Source organism: Empidonax traillii, unplaced genomic scaffold, assembly GCF_003031625.1.
Source record: "Empidonax traillii isolate 1590-97213 ecotype Southwest subspecies unplaced genomic scaffold, ASM303162v1 scaffold101:size1699134, whole genome shotgun sequence".
NCBI lineage: Eukaryota > Metazoa > Chordata > Aves > Passeriformes > Tyrannidae > Empidonax > Empidonax traillii.
The window spans coordinates 710606-728898 of NW_020955294.1; the positions used below are offsets into that span (position 1 = coordinate 710606).

Consider the following 18293-nt stretch of genomic DNA (forward strand, 5'->3'; position numbering starts at 1 on the left):
TTTTTTTTTTCAGTGCACTACCAGAAGATCATCCACCGGGACATCAAACCTTCCAACTTGCTCCTGGGAGACGATGGGCACATCAAAATCGCTGATTTTGGAGTCAGCAATCAGTTTGAAGGAAATGATGCCCAGCTCTCCAGCACGGCAGGGACACCAGCCTTCATGGCACCAGAGGCCATCTCACAGACTGGCAAGAGTTTCAGTGGAAAGGTGGGTCTTTGCTCTCAGCTCAGGTGCCCCCTGGGATCCCCAGGCATGGCACAAAGGGCAGCACCCCACCTGCATCCTCTCCTGTTGCCCATCCAGCGATTCTGGTGCAAATTTGGGTTGTTCTTTACTAAAACTGAAGCTCTAATTCTGTCTGGTCCAGGCAAAACTCACTCTGTGCAGTGGGCAGACACTTTGCTGTGGATTCCTGCCCAGGCAGCAGCCATTTCCCTGCCCAAAGGGAAAGGAGGAAGCTCTTGCTTCCCCTCCAAAATAATCAAGAGGCACCAAGGGGGGCTGCTGGGCACCAAGGTCATATCTTGATTCCCTGGAAGGCACTGCTGAGGGTGGTAATGCAGACATGGGGGCAAGGTCTAATGGGGATTTTTTGCCTGGAAGACTTTTGAGATTCAGCCCTGAATGGTGTAATTTACTTGTAAGAAGGGGCTGCTTTCTGGTTCTCCACAGCAAGGACAAGGAAGCAGTGCCTGACCCAGCACAGTCCTCATTCCCCAGGGCTGCTACTGATGCCTTCAGGAGCCCAACTTCAAAGACACCCTGCACAGTAACACAGAAACTGCTAAATCCATACAAACAGCGTTCTGTGAATCAGTGGGAAAATCCAGCTCATTCAGATCATCTGTGTTGCGTCTCCTTGACTGCCTGTACCTGCTTTTTTTCAGGCTCTGGATGTCTGGGCCATGGGAATCACCCTGTACTGCTTTGTTTACGGGAAGGTAAGCTGGCTCTCAGCTGCTGGAGCCCTGCATGGCAGTGTCTGTCTGCCTGGCTTTTGACTCGTTCCTTTCCAAATAAAGGCAAGGATTAGAAACAAGGACCCACCTTCTGCAAGCTCCCAAATCCCTCTGTGGATGAGAAGGGGCTGACATTGTGGAAAGGATCATTTCCAGCACTGATCTCTGTTTGCAGGGACGTTGTTCATGCTACAGACCTAGAGCAGCATCAATAGCACCAACAACAGTTTGTGGGGGGCATTATCCATATTAGAAAACGAGCTATTTATTTAAAATTCTGTGTTTAAAAATTTACACAGAGCGTGGAGAGAGGCATAGGATTGATCCCAAGCTGCTGCAGCCCTTTAGCAAACCAGGTTACAGAAAGCCCTGTCTGCCAAAGCTGAGTTGGGCCAGATGGAGCCCAGTTTGGCAAAGCCTTCTGCAAACTGCACCTCCTGTCATGGCATTTCCCTTGCCTGTGGCCAGAACCCCCTTCTCCCACCCACACTCTACCACCAGGTATGAGTGCAGGAGTATTATCTGAACTCCTACCCAAGCTCAGACCACTGCAGATGCCACCACACAGGCATCAGGGGTAAGAAGTGGCCAGGGAAGATGGCAGAGCCAGTTCATGGTCACCAGGCAGGCTGGATGAGGGAGGATATCCCAGTCCAGTTATATATTCCCCAGATCCCTCTGCTGTTCTTCTGCCTTTATTTTTTAATAAGGAACAAATCAATTCATTGTGCTGGGGAAGATTGTATTTATTTCCATCTCTGTGTAAAATCGAGGGATTACAGGGAGTGCACTTGTGTTACATGAATGACAAATGCATGACTTGTGCCAGGATCTCTAACAGCTGGAAAATCTCTTGTTTATTTTACAGTGCCCTTTTATAGATGAATATATTCTGGGTCTTCATAACAGGATCAAGACCAAGCCTGTGGAGTTCCCAGAAGAGTGAGTAAACTTTACTCTGCTACTGTACAATAAAGTTCAGTTTTCAGCCTTATTCTCTGTGCAGCACAAATGCCAGTGGGTCACTGTGGAGGGGCAGCCATGGGTGGGTGAGGTGCTCTGTGTTCTCCTGGGTCCTTCACGTGGGTTTTGTGCTGGTGATGCTGTTGAGGTGTCACAGCTGCCTCTGCTGATCCTCTGTGCTTGTTGTGCAGACAAGGACTAGAGGAAATGGCTCTTAATCTTTGGAAGTGAAGGGATTTCATTATGGGTCTAAGAAGTTCTGACCCAGGTGTGTGGTTTTGTTGGGTGGGTTGTGTTTCTCCCCATGTGGCAGCCACTGGAATGACTCAGTATATTCATTTTCAAAAGCAGAGTGGTTATAGACCTCAGTCTTGGTCTAAATAAATGCATCCCTCTTCTGTGGACTCGCCTTGGAGCTGGGAGAAGTGTCTGATGGAAGGATGCTTGTCCCAAGATACACAACCACAGCTCGGTGAATCCCACTGCTCTGCCTCCTCCAACACACCACAGGAGAACATGGGTTTGTCTTTTGCACTAGCAAACTGAGGCTAGTTATGAAAAAACGCTCATAAATCAGTTTACAGATGTGATATTGAGGGGCTGCCCCCACCCTCCTTCAACCAGTGAAGGAAACCCACGCTGGGCACGGTGGGAGCTGCTGGGCTGTGCCAGCTGGGATGGCCAGCTGTGGTCACAGTGCTCAGCAGGGCAGGGGGACGAGCCAGCGCCACTCACATGGTGTTCGGGCAGTGGGAAGTTCAGTACAGAGGTGATGAGTGTGTGTGTTCTTGCCAGAATGTGAGTACATTCCATGTGTGTGCTCAGCCGTGGTGGCTCGGTAAAATTACTTGATTTCAAGCACAAAGAAATTAGAACTCCAATGAAAGGCACATCTGGTGTTAGAGAGGAAGGGAGAGGGATGCTGTCAGGCAGCCTGTGATCCATGCATGTATCCACCATCCATGACATGAATTCTGTGAGATGCTCACTGAATTTTCAAACACTACAATGAAGGGCCGAACCTCTGCCTTGGCAGTCCCAGGCTCTGAGTCTGCAGAAGGTGATGGGGTCCTCAGGCTGCCCTGTTTTATTCATCTGACTCATGGCCTGGGCTGCATTAATTAGCTCTGCATTGAGGGAAGCACAGCCACTGCAGAAAGCTGAGCCAGAGCCATCTCTGCCCCAGCTGGTGGAGCTCACACCGGACTCTGTGGAACACATCTCCAAGGATCTGGGCCACAGGGTCAACCCACTTGTTAGATAGCTCACACAGACCCCAGTCCTGGGTGTGGAGCAGCTCTGGCAGGGCCAGGTGACCAGGGTTCAGGCATCAGGAGCACAAAGGCTGCTCATGCTCCATTGCCACGTTCCCACCAGTTGCTCTGCAGATGGGGCAGGACTTTGTCTTGTCAGTGTTGCAGCAAAATGTTTATGTTTCCCTGGCAGCCTTCTCCCCTTGCTCGGGTCCTGGCAAAACACCCACCCTCCCTCAGCCACCCTGTATTTGGGTTAGCAGTCAGCTCACAAGTGACTGTTCCCATCTGCCTCTGCAGTAAGTTATTAACATTTAATGGGCTGACTGGGTTGTGCTGAGATCCTTTCCTTCATTCAGGCATTTCCTTCAGCGATAATTGGGCTGCGTGATTTATGTGGATTCCTCAGTGACCTGCTCTCCCAGTCTAAAAAAAGCTGTCCCCCTGGTTAGGTGGTTGGAGCAGAGGGTTCCTGGGTGTTGACAGCTCTCCAAACCACATCTACTTGTTAGATAAAGGCAGCAGCAGAGACGCACATCAAGCTGGAATTCACTGGAGCGGATCCACCCTGACCTCCCACAGAATTAGCACCTCACTATAGTTAGGAGTATTTTGGGTTCAATTTATTTCACCATGGCTACAAAAGACACACTGCTCTTTGCAGACAGCCCGTGGAAACCCATTGCCTGTTTCCTGACAGGCTGTAGGACAGATGGAGCTGACGGTACCGGCGTCACCGTCCTGTCCCTTCCCTTAGAGACACCGGGATAAATATTTATGGCACTGCAGTTCTCATTCATGTCACTGAGCCCTTGGTGTGACACGAGGTAAACGGGGTTAGCTCACACACCCTGATGATCCTGGCATGACTGAAAAACAAGCTGGAGCAGTTTCTGTTTAGATGTGTATTAAGAGAGTCATAAGCTCTGCACGGTCCCTCCTGGTGAAGTCCAGGGCAATGTTCTCTGACCTGCAGGCACCCTGTAAGGTGATCTGAGGTGCTGGCAGCCCTCCCAAATGGGCACTAAGCTCTGTGGTGCTTGGCATTTTCCTGAGAGCTGTTACAGGACTATGACTGTGAGAAAACCCAGACAGCAGAGGCTTTTCAGATGAAAAATGCCATCAGGTACAGCCTGCACCTTACCCTGACACACTAGGGAGAAGGAAAATCAGGGACAGGGTGATGTGATCTGTTATGTGGCCATAACCCACCTGACACTTTGTGATCCTGTTTACAGGGCCTCTCCTTATGACATTAGTCCTGTGTTGCACAGAAATCAGTCTGGTGCCCAGAAATGTTAGGTGATCATATGTTCTATTTCTTGTGTCTTAAAGCGAGCTGTTGACAGTTTGGCACAGAACTGATGTTAAGTGTTTTAAAAGCACCATCTCACCTGCGTCCATGTGGTCTCTGGGAGGAGCCTGTTTATTCTGACTTGCTAAATGCACTGTCACTGCCCAGTGCTGTTCCTCTGTGCCTGGAGCTCATCCCAAGAGCAGCACCATTCTTCCCATTCCCACCTAAATTGTCACCTGAGTCTCTGAGGACTCATCCTGTCATTGCCCTTGTCTGGGCTGTATTGCCTGTGTACTGCACACCCTTGGGGCAACTCTGAAAGTGGTTAGACTTTAAACTGAACCCACTTTCTGCCCCTTCCCACTGAATGACCAGCGTTCCTTTGGTTGTTTGGAAAGATCCCATAACCAAAGTCCTCTTAAAGTATTCATAACTTATCAAACAGCGGCTCTGCTTTCATCAGACTAAAATATCCCTTACTGTGATGTGGTTTTCATGTTGGTTTGTGATAGTTTATTCCCTTCTCTGCTTGGGGCAGTGCAGAGGAGGTGGGCACAGCACCTGGTCCTCACCAGCGTTTTCAATCTCAGATCCAGCCCTGCTGGGCAGTGATGTTTTGTGCTGCCAAATTCCATCTCTGTGCAGTTCTTCAGGAGTCATTCGTGACACAGACTTTGAGCTGCCTAATGTGATTCTGTCACATGCTGGCATTTTAATGCAGCAGCCCTTTGATCACACAGATCTGGTGTGTTTGGAAGATGTTGCCTACATCATTAACCACAGGAGTCATTGCAGCCTTTGGGCTGGAGGGACAAACTGCAGGACCAAGGACACCATGTGAATAGAGTGGCTTCTGAGTTCAGGCACTGTAGCATTTAGATCTTGGAAATAGTGTTGAAAATCATGTGTATTTCTCTTACATCTCTTTATTCCCTCCTTTAGTTACTCCAAGGCTGAGCTGTGCAGGTAGGAAATGCAGAGTTACTGTCTGGCTGCCATCAGTGTTCGTGGAAGCAATTTAATTAACACAACCTGCAGGCTTAGCTGGGAATTTAAATATCATATGGGGGAGGTTTCATCCAGCACACAGCTGCTCATGATGCACGTTCAGCAAATCAAGCTGTGCCCTTTTTGATCTGTACAGTTCTGCTCTCAGGAAGGTTTTGTTGTCCTGGAATCTGCCCTCTGAACTTTCCCTATGTTGTGCTGTCTTTACAGATGTTCTTAGGTCCGTTCACTTGGTATTTTCTTGTGCATTTTGAGAGGGTGCCTTTGTGTTAGCGGGCAGGACAGGAGAACCAAGCTCTGTAACTGTGGTGCCTGAGGAGGAACCAAGCCAACGAGAGCTTCCTTTCTCAAGCCAGGTTTGCAGACCAAATATCTCCTGAGTGGAGCAGGTTCCCTACCAAGTAACTGCAGAAAGAACTGGGTGTCTTGAGCCCTTACAATTCCCTCGTTAACTGCCTGCTGCTTGTTCTCTTCACTCAGGGCACAGATAAGTGATGAGCTCAAGGAACTGATGCTGCGCATGCTGGATAAAAATCCAGAAACAAGGATAACAGTCCCTGAAATTAAGGTAAATTGGACTTTGATATTAGAGTTTTCAGTCTCATCTGATTTTGTTGTTCCTGTGGTACCTCCTAACGAGGCAGAGCTGTTCCCAGTGTTTGTTTTGGGAGCTCTCCCTGGCACGGAAAGGGAGAGCGCTGATTTTGCAGCATCCCACAGCTCTGTCGATGCTTCTTGCTTGGGGAATATTGACAAAAACCTTTCTTGTTTGCTTATTTCAATGAAAATTACTCAAAAGCTGGCTGATCTCAGTGGATCCCTGGGAGAATCGACACTGTCAGGGGGACTGCAGAGCCCGTGCTGGCAGTGTGGGACCTGTTAGGGGGGCTGGATTTGTGTTCCTCGTGTGGTCAGTGGCCTCAAGGCAGAACATTTGTTCTCAAGGCAGAACCATTACTTGGGAGATGCTTATTAACAGAAAGAATGAATAGGCCTGGCAGAGCACAATGCTTCACAGGGTTTGGTTTTATTCTGGTTTTGCATGGGCTCGCTGTCCTCCTGTCACCCCTCGCTGAGGCCTCAGACCTGCTGCAGGATCTCAAGATTTCCAAAGGGATCCATCAGCATCCTCTGCAGGGCACACAGCTCTTGTTTGCTTTGTCCTGGGTCAACACCAGCACATTTGCCACCAAACCTGACAATAGAAAGGTTAAACTTCAAGGAAAAAAAAATGTGACATCTCTTCCCTCCGTGCCCAGTCGGTCACAGCCGGTGATGTGGGAAATCCTTTGGAGCTGTATTTGTGGGATTTCACTCTACAGCTCTTGCAGGGCATTTCATGTGCATCCTATAAGATCCCTTGGGTAGAAAAACAGAGCTGGGTGCTGGTTCTTGTCCCTGGCCATGCACTGAAGGTGCTTGGTGTGCCTGGGGCCTTGCCTTGGGTGCTGACAGAGCACATGTCCCCAGTGCCAGGCTGGGCTCTGGGCTCAGCCCATGCCCTTGGACGGAGCCTTCCTCATGTTCACAGCCAAGAAAACATCTCTCCCATGACAGACAGCAGGAACAGGGGGGCTTTCCTCTGCTGCATGTGAGAGAAAAAGATGAAAACATTCTGGATAACTCAGGTTTCCAAAGCGTTTCAGGCCTGAGTCAGAGGGTGCTGGGTTCCTCCCAGGTGCTGGTTGGTGGCAGTGGGTGGGACAGCCCTTAGCCCTGCACAGACACCCCAACAACCCCACCCTGTGCCTGAGTGTTGTCCAAACCCTCCTGGAGCTCTGGCAGCCTTGGGGCTGTGCCCACTGCCCTGGGGAGCCTGTTCAGTGCCAACCACCCTCTGGGGGAAGAACCTTTGGCTGAGATCCACCCTGAGCCTGCCCTGACACAGCTCCAGCCATTCCCTGGGGGCTGTCCCTGCTCCCCCCAGAGCAGAGCTCAGTCCTGCCCCTCCTCTGCCCTTCCCCAGGCAGCTGGAACTGCACTGAGGTCTCCCCTCAGTCTCCTCCAGCTGAACACACCAAATGCCCCCAGCTGCTCCTCACACAGCTTCCCCTCCAGACCCTTCATCACCTCCTTTGGATGCCCTGTAAAGGCTCAATATCTCTCCTACACTGCGGTGACCAAAACTTCCAAGGAAACCGGAACAAAAGCACTGCTGGGAGTGGAAAATGGAACAGCCCAGCCCAGCCCTGTGCCCCACTTCCCTCCCACCCCAGCATCCCAGAGCTGTGGTGCAGGAGGCAGGGCCAGAGCCGTGTCTGTCCCTCCCCAGGTGCACCCTTGGCTGACCAGGGGCGGGGAGGAGCCGCTGCCGCTGGAGGAGGAGCACTGCTCCGTGGTGGAGGTGACCGAGGAGGAGGTGAAGAACTCGGTGAAGACCATCCCCAGTTTGCCAGCTGTGGTAGGTACAAACCACAGCCACGTCCTGTGCACTGGGCGAGGGCGTGGGGCTCTGCTGAAGCCTTCAGCTGGTGGGGAGGGAGGTTTGGAGAGGGAGGCACGTGAGCTGCTGGCATGGAAAGCTTGGCCTTTCCACCCAGTGTGAACTTGTTGTGTCAGAGCGCTGCAGCAGCCTGAGTGTCAAGTAGCTGTTCTGTGGGTTCCTTCACTTCGTGCTCTTTGCTGTAACGCTGTTAAATGTCTGTTGAATTATTGAAGAAGGTGTTGTTACTCCTCTGAACTGCCTTCAAGGAGTCGGTCCTGCTGTTCTCACTGGTCTGTTTTGCTTCCTCAAAGATCCTGGTGAAGGCCATGCTGAGAAAACGCTCCTTTGGAAATCCCTTCGAGGTCCAGGCGAGGCGGGAGGAGAGATCCATGTCTGCCCCAGGGAATTTGCTGATGTAGGTACCCACAGCCTTGCCTGGCAGAGCAAAGGTGCCTGGGGAGGGTGGAGGAGGCAGTTTGCAAATCTTTTCTTGTAGCATTCAAGGACAAAACTCCCTTCTAAATCAAATACTGAAGATAAAATCTGCCTCAGATTGAAATACAATGCATTAATACAGCCTAAAAGCTCTTTTTTTTTTTTTATACATACAATTCTCTCTGTAAGATGGGTTTGACCTAAACACATATAAGGTGCTCAACTTGGGTCTGTTTTTTTTACCTGTTTGTTTATAACACTCTGTGATCAAAGATCCATTAGAAACTGGTGAAAACAAAATAAGTTTAACTGGAATTTAGTCAAGATATGTATTACAGGGTTTAATTCTTCTCTCCTTTTTATGGACAACAGAACTGGTACCAGATGAGCAGTTTGTGTGCTTTTTAAACTCAAAATGAGATGATGGGGTTTGAGTATGGTCCGGGGCCCAAGTCTGGGCACAGACACGTGGGCTGACAAAGAACACTTGGAAATTGCTTTTTCATTGGAGAGCACATACAGTATTTTTTCCACACTGACAGTTATGAAATAGTGGAACATGTTGCAGCAGGATATTTTGGAGGCTGGATATAAATGGCTATATTGGGATTAAGAAGGGAATAGACATATTAATGACTAATAGGTTCATCAACAGCTTTTAAACATGATGTTCTCTATGTGCAGGGATGGGGAGAGAATTCCTCTGCCCTTTACTTGGTTCTTACTATTCCTCCCTCATTTTTATCACTGATTCCTTTCAGAGACAGGATTCTGGGCCATCAGTCCAGTAAGTACCAGCTGATCTGGGACAATTATGTTTGTGTAAATAAAGTTCTCACCCCGTGAGATCTGTAAGGCTTGGTTCACAACAAAGCTGTGTCGTCCCAAAATGATGCTTTTCCACCCAAAATCTCAGCACCGTGCCTAGCAGACTCCCCTGAGGGTGTGCTGATTCTCACTGCACCGACTGACAGTGCCATTAGAGGAGTCTCTCTCTGCCTCTTCCAGGTGTGTGGGGATTTGAGGGCTCAGCTCAATTAAGGATGATAATTGCTTTAGGTCCCAGCTGTGTATTGGAGACCACTAAAAACTCTGCCTTGGAGTCCAGGGCCAGACCCCACTTTAACACCCTGCACACGAGTGCTGCTGGGGGACATTCCTGGAGCGTGGCAGTCGCAGCTCCTTTGCCAGCTTAGCACAAGGGATTTGTCCTCCTTTGTTTCCCTTGGCTCAGTGCCTTCCAAATTAGTTATTGCTAATTGGGCACATGCCCCTACCCAGTCTTCACTGCCACTCCTGGTCCCTGCATGGTGTTACTCTGAGATGGGGTAACATTTACTGAATTTGGAGAAAAATGTATTTTGTTCTTCCTAGTGTCCCAGACAGCTCACTCAGAGCAAGGCAGGATTTCTTCTTTTCAAACCCTGCCTGAGCTGATATTTCAAGGTGATCACACTGAGCCTGCTTCCAAAAGGAACCTGTTCCCTTCCACTTTCACTGGAGATGCTTGAAAACCTGTGCCACCAACTACCCATCTAGTGGGAAAACTCCTTAATCCTGTGGCTGGTTCCTGCCTGGAGCTGGTGCTTTATTACCTTCCCAGATTAAGTAAAGTTCATTTGATCTCACATAGCTGTGAAGCTTCTGATCAGCCACATAATCAATGTCTAACCCTTTTAACATCATTTTAGGCCTCCAGGATGAGCTGTAAGCCTCCGCTTTTATTTGCCTCCTTTCTAAAGTTGCAGGTCAAATTCTTCTCAGCTTATACAGACCCAGCATCTTTCCCTGTCTCTGCTCATTCCATCCCTGTTTTATTCAGGCTCCCTGTACAGACTAAAAGGGGGTTTTTAAAAGTGTCTCGTTTCCACTTTTGTGCTGCTGAAAAACATTTCAGGCCAGGGATGGAGCTGTGGCCATGCTGGGCTGGCCTCTGCCCAGCCAGGTTAATGTCTAAAATTAATATGAAGGGCCTTTGAATGTGCCAGTTCTCCACTGCACTAATCCCTGCTCTTCATTTCTCAGTTTCATGCCACCAGTGCCAGTTTTTTGGCAGTAACAATTGACTTTATCCTAAATTAATTCATGCACAACTGGAGCTTTGAGAACCCATCTCAAACCCCTCCTGTTTAAAAGGAAAACATTGGCCAAGTCTCTTCAACAAAGTGTTGTATATTAAACACTCCAGCAGGGATGCTCCTTTTAAGGCATGTGCATTATTATTATTTTAAACTTTGGAAAATGCTTTACTGGCTGAACCTAATGAAAATTGCTTCAAATTTAAATAGATGTGTTGAATCTAATGACATTAATTATAAGTGAACCGAGTCTAAATGGGAATGTTCATTGTTCAGTGACTTATCTCTTGATTACAGTGTTATTTCCACAGGGACAAACAGAGTAGACACTAAGCTCATCCAGTCCTTAATTCATAGTGGGTTGTTCCTTAGGAAGAAAACCCTTAATACACATATAAAGTACAACATCAGTGCCAATGTTATGAATAGCGCTGCGTAAATTAAAATAAATTTCAAGTGAGTCTCCATTGCCATAAATTTTTAGGACCCTGCAGGAACAGAGCATGTTGTTGTAGTAAAGGCTCTGCAGTGTTTCTGCATGTCCAGCACCCTTGTGGCTGGACAGGGGACCCCAAAAGTGGGATTTGGCAGAAGAGCAGTGCCTGCAGCTATCGCTGCTCTCTGGATGTGTGGTTGCCCACGAGGAGCTGAGACAAAAACAAGCCACACGTTCCCAAGCTCTCCTCCCCAGAGCTCCTCCTCCCCAGTGGCAATGTCTTCAGAGACAGCTAAATCAGCTCTTGTAACTGCATCTCCTTCTTTCTAGTTATAGGTAGGAAATAACTCCTTGTGTTGCCATGGAAGAGAGAAAGAAAAGCAATTAGAAAACCCCAGTTTTCATTCAATTTATTTAATTGGACCGCATGTGAAGTTGCCAGAGCCCCACTCACTGCTGCTTCAAGCATCTTATATCTGTGCCCATTCTGAGGATATGTTTTGCAGGAAATCCTCTGGCAGCTGAACCTGCTTTCTGGCACTGGATGCCTAATTGGTGATTCTTAAAATGGAGCTGTCCTTGAGATTTGGAGAGGGGGAAGCTGAATCATGTGGCTGAATCTCTTTTCATTTCTCCCTGCATTACCTACACAGTGTGCTGGGCTCTGCTGGGGGGGGGCTTTCGTGTTGGTAGCCTTGGTTTCTTTAGAGGACACCATTAAGACACCAGCGATTTGAAACAGTTCTTAAATTAATACTGGGGGGAGAGAAGGCTTTTTTAGCACTCCTTAGAGCTGGAAGAAGCAGACCCTCTCCTGGCTGTTATTTATTGCTCTGTTTATCAGCACTGAACAGTTTGAAAAGCAGCTGTCAAGTGCAGGCACGCTCAGCAGGTGGAGAGGAACCGAAATGAAGATGCCCCCATTTAACAGTTCTTGCTTTGCACACCCAGAGCTGTGTGAGTGCTGCAGGCTGTCTCCTCACCCTGTCACCTGGGGGGGTGTCCAGGTGTCCCTGGATCCTGCCTTTCCTGCAGGATCTCCCGGAGAGGCAGTGATTGATGGAGCCCTGCAGGTCGTGGCCAGGTTCAAGCCCATCATTAACAGTGGCTGCAGAGGCAACTGATCCTTTCTAAATTTCCAGTTTCACGGTATTTTTTTTTTTTTAAGCCCAGCTGTTCACAGCTGAGTTCTGGGTTTGTGTTTGCTGCATTTCTTCTGCCTTCTCCAGATTTCTCTTAATTGAGTCAGCACTGGCTTCACCACATTTTATTGCTCTCATTTATTGCAAGTACTACCTATCAAATTAATTGCTGTGTTTTGACAGACCCAATTTACTTTCCCATTATGGCTGCTGTTGCTACTGATGGAATGCGGTTGTCAGCTCCTATATGGGGGATCAGTTGGTATTTAAAAAGCCTGCCCTGTTTCCAGCCTTCCCAAAAAAAGAGCAAAAGAGCCATCACTGCCCTTAAGGCCATATTATCCATGTAAGTTAGGCATGAGGAAGCCAGGGGGGAAAAGGAGATAAAAAAAGTGTCTGACCCAGGTCTCCAAGCAGAAACAGCTTCTCCCAAAGCAGCCTGGAGGTGCCTGCCTCGCAGGGACTCTGAGCTGAGGGAGTTCCAGGGCTTAGTGCCACAGGGCTGCTCAAGAACAGGCTGCAGAGGTTCTCCTAGGGCAGCCAAGGTGACAGCATCAGCTTTGACAAGGGAAGAACTGCAGGCTGGGTTTAAATTTGCCAGATGTTTGCACTAAAGATGCCCCCTTGGTCTCTGGTGGTGCTCAGTGTCTGTCTCTCCAGTCCCGGGGAGATTCTGGGTCGGGACCACATCGATGCTGTCAGAACAGAGTGAAACCCAACCAAAAGCCTTATCAGTTTTCACTGCAGAGGGAACTGCATGTCTTGTGGGAAGAGCCATGCCCCACATGCAGGTAGGGATCCTCACAGGACCAAGGCTGTGGCACAGGATTTTCCTCTGGAATGACCCACCATCGGCAGGTCCCTCCAGCAAAGGCCCCACTGCTGCTGTGGCTCTGCCCCACTGCATTGGTGGTGATGCCAGGCCATGAGAGGAGACAAAACCTCCAGAGGAGCCAAATTACATGGCCCAGGGACATCAGCAGTGTGCTGGAAGCTGTCTACAGCTTTCAGCAGTGGTAGGGGCTGGAGTGGGTTTGTACCAGTACCCGTCCTCATCTGTGTTCCCCAGGCTACAAGTAAATGTGGCTGGTGCTGCTTCCTCCATTCCACTCTGCTCACTGGGCTGGTTAAGGCACAGAAAGACAAGCTCCTTGGCCTGCTGCCATCATCTTCATGATCACTTTCTTCCTTTGTCTCGTTGTTTTGCTCTCAGGGACAGATTCCTCTTAAACACATCCGTACATTTGCATCCATCTTTAAGGTAATTCCGTGTCTGTGTTTCCCCTGGGTGCTGTAGAAACCCCCTCAGCCTGTGTGTCCCCTCCTCAGCCTGTCTGATTTGTGTGGTAGTGAGAACATTTGGCTCCATCCTTCCTTCCTGTAGGAGCAGTTTTGCTGCACTCATTCTGTGTGTGTGTGTGACACTAATGTTTATGAATGCTTTTTATGCTCATTGCTATTTGTGATTCCTTGGCATTTCAACTGCTTTAAGGGAGGGAGGGGTGAAAAAAAGCCAGGGGGGTGTTAGCAGGAACTGGTGCTCAGTTTGTGGAGGGAATAGCTGCAGAATTTGGGGAAGGCTGAGGTTTGGAATTTGGGCTCAAGTTTGATATTTAGTGATGATGCAGAAGAAATAGGGCTGGAGCCATCTCTGCTCCAGATGCTCCTCTGTTCTCCTGCCTCTGGTGCAGCACTGAGAAGACTGGAATTGGTTGCTCCAGGTGACCACCCAACCCCACCTCCACCAGGGCTTCATCAAATCGTGGTCATCTGTCCAACCACTTGCACAGACCCTTTTGAGAAGTGGTTGGGCCACTTAATTCTGCTGAATAACTGAATAGCATTAATGCAATCCATGACAAGCTGCTTACAAACATCATGGTGTGAAGTCCCAGGATCCAGTGCTGAGGCAGGACACACCTCCAGCCAGGCCTGAGATCTGGGCTGGGCTGAGACACTGGCAAAGAGCTGCACAGCTCTGAATACCTTTGGGAGCAGCTCTGGAGACTCTGCCTGGCTCCTGGTTTATCACTCCGAGACAAACGGATGAGCCAGAGCCAGGATGTTGCCTGCTCTGAGTGAGGAAGGACTTGCAGAGATTCTCCAAAAATAGTTAGGGGAAGGCAGGGGAGGAGGATGGCGAGTGCCACGGTGCCGGTGGGGACAGCTGGTGCCGCTGCCTGCTGCTGCTTTTTCCGTGGGGAGAAAGGGATTTCAGCAGCCTGGATAGGGGCAGACTGCTGGTGTTTAGTGGGGGCTTAGTGGAGGAATTAAGCACATGCCAGGGTGGTGTGTGTATGCTGTGATTCGGTAGGTTGTCCCACTCCATCCCTGTCCTGTGTTTTGGAGGGAGGTGCTGTGAGGCTCCTCAGTGTCTGTGATCTCCCTGCAGCTCCCGTGGTGAGCAGCCCTGTCCTCTCCTGGATAACTGCACAGGTCAGGCTTTGCTCGTCGGTGGCTTAGAAATTGTAGCAGAAATGCACTCTTATTTTTTACAAGGAGTAATTTAACAGAGATTCTCATCCAGCCTCAGGCCTCACAGCATGAGCCAGGTTCCTGTGCAGACTGTGGAGTGCTGGTGTCTGATCTCTGCTGCTCCACGGGCAGCCCCAGGTTTTTGGCTGGTGTTTGCCAGTGTGAGGGTCCTTTCCCCCTGACACGAGGTGTCTGGGGAGGCAGGGGCTGCTCGAGGTGCTGGGGGAACATTGAACACACCCCAGGCAGGGAGCAGGAGCAGCAGGATGTGCTGGGCTGTGCCAGAGAGCAGAGCCTCAGCTGGTAAATGTGGTGATCAGTCATTTAAAGAGGGTGATGACAGGCACTGAAGACAGAGCTGTTCCTCAGCCTCCCCCGCAGGGAAATGGTCCCTGAGTTCAAGGTCAGGTTCCTTGCAGGGCTTTGCTGGAGCAGAGGGAAAAGAGAACATGATTTTTGATCGTCTCTGGTTTCTTCAGAAATTGTTTTAGCTTTGTGTGTGCTTTCAGTGTTGTTCCCAGACGGAGCTCCAAACCCACATTTCCCAAATGCTGTGTGCCCCAGACACTGTGCAGCAGTGCTGATGCTCCACTGCAGAGCTGGCTTGCCCATGCAGATTCTCCTACAGAATTCCCTGGAGCAGGTTGCCCAGGGAAGTTGTGGGTGCCCCACCCTGGAAATGTGCAAGGCCGGTTTGGATGGGGCTCTGAGCAACCTGGTCTAGTTGAAGGTGTCCCTGCCCACGGCAGGGGGGTTGGAACAAGATAAGATGAACATTAAGGTCCCCCTTCCAACCCAAACCATTCCATGATGCAACCAGGCTGCCCTGAGTGAGGCTGGACACGCTGGGAGACACAGATTCTTAGAGTATCATCAGCTCCTTGATGCTGTGGATATCTTCATGATGGAGAAATGGGTGTTGTAGGCGAAGGCATCAGCCTGCCATCAGTCACTGCTGTGGGATGTTGTGGGTGGCACCCGGAGGTGTCCCCTCTTCTCAGTCCAGTCCAGAGCAGTGACAGCTTTCTCTGGTCAAATCTTGGCCATGGGCTGTGTGTGGATGGCTGGGCTGGGTGGAGGTGTTGCTGCTCAAGGATGCCCCAGAGTGCAGGTGCAGCTCAAGCCTTCTCCATGAGAAAACAGCAGAAATTTTAGGAATAGGAGGAAAAGGCTGAAGGTATCGTGGTGAATGTGCTAATGCAAGTAAGTTACTTTGGTTATAATTCTGTGACTGCTGCTCTCAGGATTTGGGTGCTGCCATTCTGGGGACCAGACAAACTCACAGAAGCTGAAATCACAGTTTTTGTGTAGGACAAACTGAGCTCTGGTGGAAACATTTAGTTTTATTGCCATTTACAGCGGGGCTTTGGAGAAGCAGTTAAGGGATGAAGCCATCCCTCTGATCTTTGTGAAAAAATCGGATTAAAGGAAAGCAAGCCAGAACTCTCCAAATACAAACTGGATAATTTGAAAACATTGCTGCCAGTCTGCAGGACTTTCCCCAAGAACCAGATACCTCCTTGTGATGCTGCAGCTGGAGAAAGGCACTCAGGGAAGTGCAAAGCTCAGTTTTTGGGATGCAGAGACCAAGCAAGCGTCCAGGCACAGGCTGCACATCACTGCAGGGGTATTGCTGAGGTGTTCCCGTGGTACCAGCACAACAGGCTGGTTCATTGCTGTTCCCCCTTAATATTGATATTGCTGAGCTGGGTTGGACAGAACACCCCCTGCCTTGCTCTGTGCCTATAATCTCTTTGTTCCTTCACCCTTCCTGTAGAAAACAAGGAAGCAGAGAAGGATCCAGGGACCCCGAGCTGCCCGATGTGTGTGAAGACGAAGCCACGTCCTGAGGCCGCCCGGCCGGTCCCGCCCGTGCTGCTGCTGTTGTGCCCATCGTGGTGTCGTGTAGCACCATCGCCCTCATCACCCCCTCTGGGGCCTGCAAAGCAAAAAACAAACAAAAAAAACCCACAACAAAACCACAACCAAACAAAAACCACCAAACTGGGACCCAGCCAGAAAACCAGGCAGGAGGAGCAGAGCAGCCAGAAGGAGCAGAGCGAGTCCTCGGGCGAGGCGTCCGTGCCCTCCTCCGTGTGTGCCTTGCTCTCCACTTGTGCTTCACCCCTGGGCTCTGTCCCTGGGTGTCTTGGCTGAGGAATGTGGGTTTATTTGTAACGTTGTCTCAGGGGTCCTTCGCCCCAGAGGCCTTTTCCTTGCGTTTTTGCGTTCTCTCGTTTCAAGCATCAGGAGGAAAAGCGACGTCGGAGCCAGGTTTTGTGTCAGAGGGCGACTGTTTTATTGAATGCACAAGCAAAGCACCTCTGTTTGTCAGGACACAGTCCTGCTCCTGCTGTGGAGCTGAGGGCAGAATTTGGGTATCAGTTAAAAGAGGATGAGATCTTGCTTTTGGAGCGAACACTCTCCCTCCCAATGCCTTTCTTTCTCTTTTCTTTTCCTGCTCCTGTCCCCCCTCGGTTTTGCACAGCTGTCAGTCCTGCTTGCTTCAGTCAGGGCAGTGTTGTGAAACAGAGCTTGCACCATGCAGTGAGCCTTGGGATGTCACAGAGCTCTGGAGCAGGGGGATATGCTGCTCCATGGAACAGCTTAGTGCCCCAGGGACACCTGCTGACCAAGGCTGCTCTTCCCAAAGAGCTGGGAATGCCCCCCCTCAGCTGCACCCACTCCTGCGCCCACGGACCTTGTTCTCAAGCTGGAGAGAGCTGCAGGTTTTGGGGTTATTTTATTTCATTCATTTCCCTCACTCATCTCTTACCTGATGCTTTTAAACTTTGGTTTCCTGAAAACCACCCCAACTGGGAGAGCTCCCTAGGATGGAAAATGCTGGTGGAGGGTTTTTAGACTGAGGAAAGCTACAGAACACAAGATCACAACTTGATCTTCTTTTGATTTATTTTTTTAAGGCTTTAATTTTTAATTTTATTTTAAGACTGTAATTTTTATGCATGTGCTGATGCTGCTATTTTATCCATAGATTGCTTCTAAACTTGGAATTAGAAGCTTCATCTCTACAGTTTGACAACAGGTGAGAGATTGCACTTGAAAAGGAAATGCAGCCATTTCCATGGCTGTTGACTGAATGGACTTGTGTGGATAATCAGGAATTCCACTCTTGCATTCAGAGAGTAAAAACCAGTGACATCAACTCATCACAATATATGTCATCATTTTCCCTTGAGCTTTATGGGGTCTGAACGTGCCCCTGGGAAGCCAATGGGATTGGAATCTTATTTTATAGCACTTAAATAAAGGTCACGATTACATTTGGTTCCTACACAACCATCTTACTGTCTTTTTTTTTTTTTTAGGTTTAATCCTGAGGACTTTGTTCCTTTTTTTTTTTTTTTTTTTTTTTTTTTTTTTTTTTTTTTTTTTTTTTTTTTTTTGTGCAAGGAGATATCTGTACAGGGGTTGTTGGTAGTGACTGGTATATTCTAGTGTTCCTGTTCTGTTTGCTGTGATCTATCTTGGTGGTTCCCAACGTTTTCATAGCTGGGCTTTGCTGCCAGTGCCTTCTGCCTGTCCCCAGCCTGTCACCTCCCCTCCCTCGTCCTCAGCCACCTCGGTGGGATGCCCAGCAGTCACATCTCACCTGTAAATACTGGCAAATTGGGAAATAATATGGCATCTGATGGATTTCACTGAGGAGACCTTTCATATTTAAAGCTGGCAGTGATGCTGGATCCTGGAAAGGTTACTTGCTGTGGGCCTGGGCTCTGCACTGCTGCATCCAGGTGCTAAACCCTGCCTGTCTGTGTGTCTGCCCGTGCTCAGCATCCTCCAAAGGACCCTGGT

The 18293-nt window shown here is 49.4% G+C and overlaps 1 protein-coding gene across 1 annotated transcript in view; it reads left to right on the forward strand.

Moving 5' to 3' along the window:
• CAMKK1 (calcium/calmodulin dependent protein kinase kinase 1) overlaps positions 1 to 16412 on the forward strand; it is a 54636-nt gene extending 38224 nt beyond the window's left edge. The window contains exons 10-16 of the mRNA XM_027882092.1: positions 14 to 213; positions 894 to 947; positions 1834 to 1907; positions 5967 to 6054; positions 7759 to 7887; positions 8223 to 8326; positions 16255 to 16412. Of these exons, the coding sequence (XP_027737893.1) occupies positions 14 to 213; positions 894 to 947; positions 1834 to 1907; positions 5967 to 6054; positions 7759 to 7887; positions 8223 to 8326; positions 16255 to 16327 (722 nt within the window). The 3' untranslated portion in view covers positions 16328 to 16412. The remainder of the gene's footprint in view (positions 1 to 13; positions 214 to 893; positions 948 to 1833; positions 1908 to 5966; positions 6055 to 7758; positions 7888 to 8222; positions 8327 to 16254) is intronic.
• Positions 16413 to 18293: the final 1881 nt, after the last annotated feature.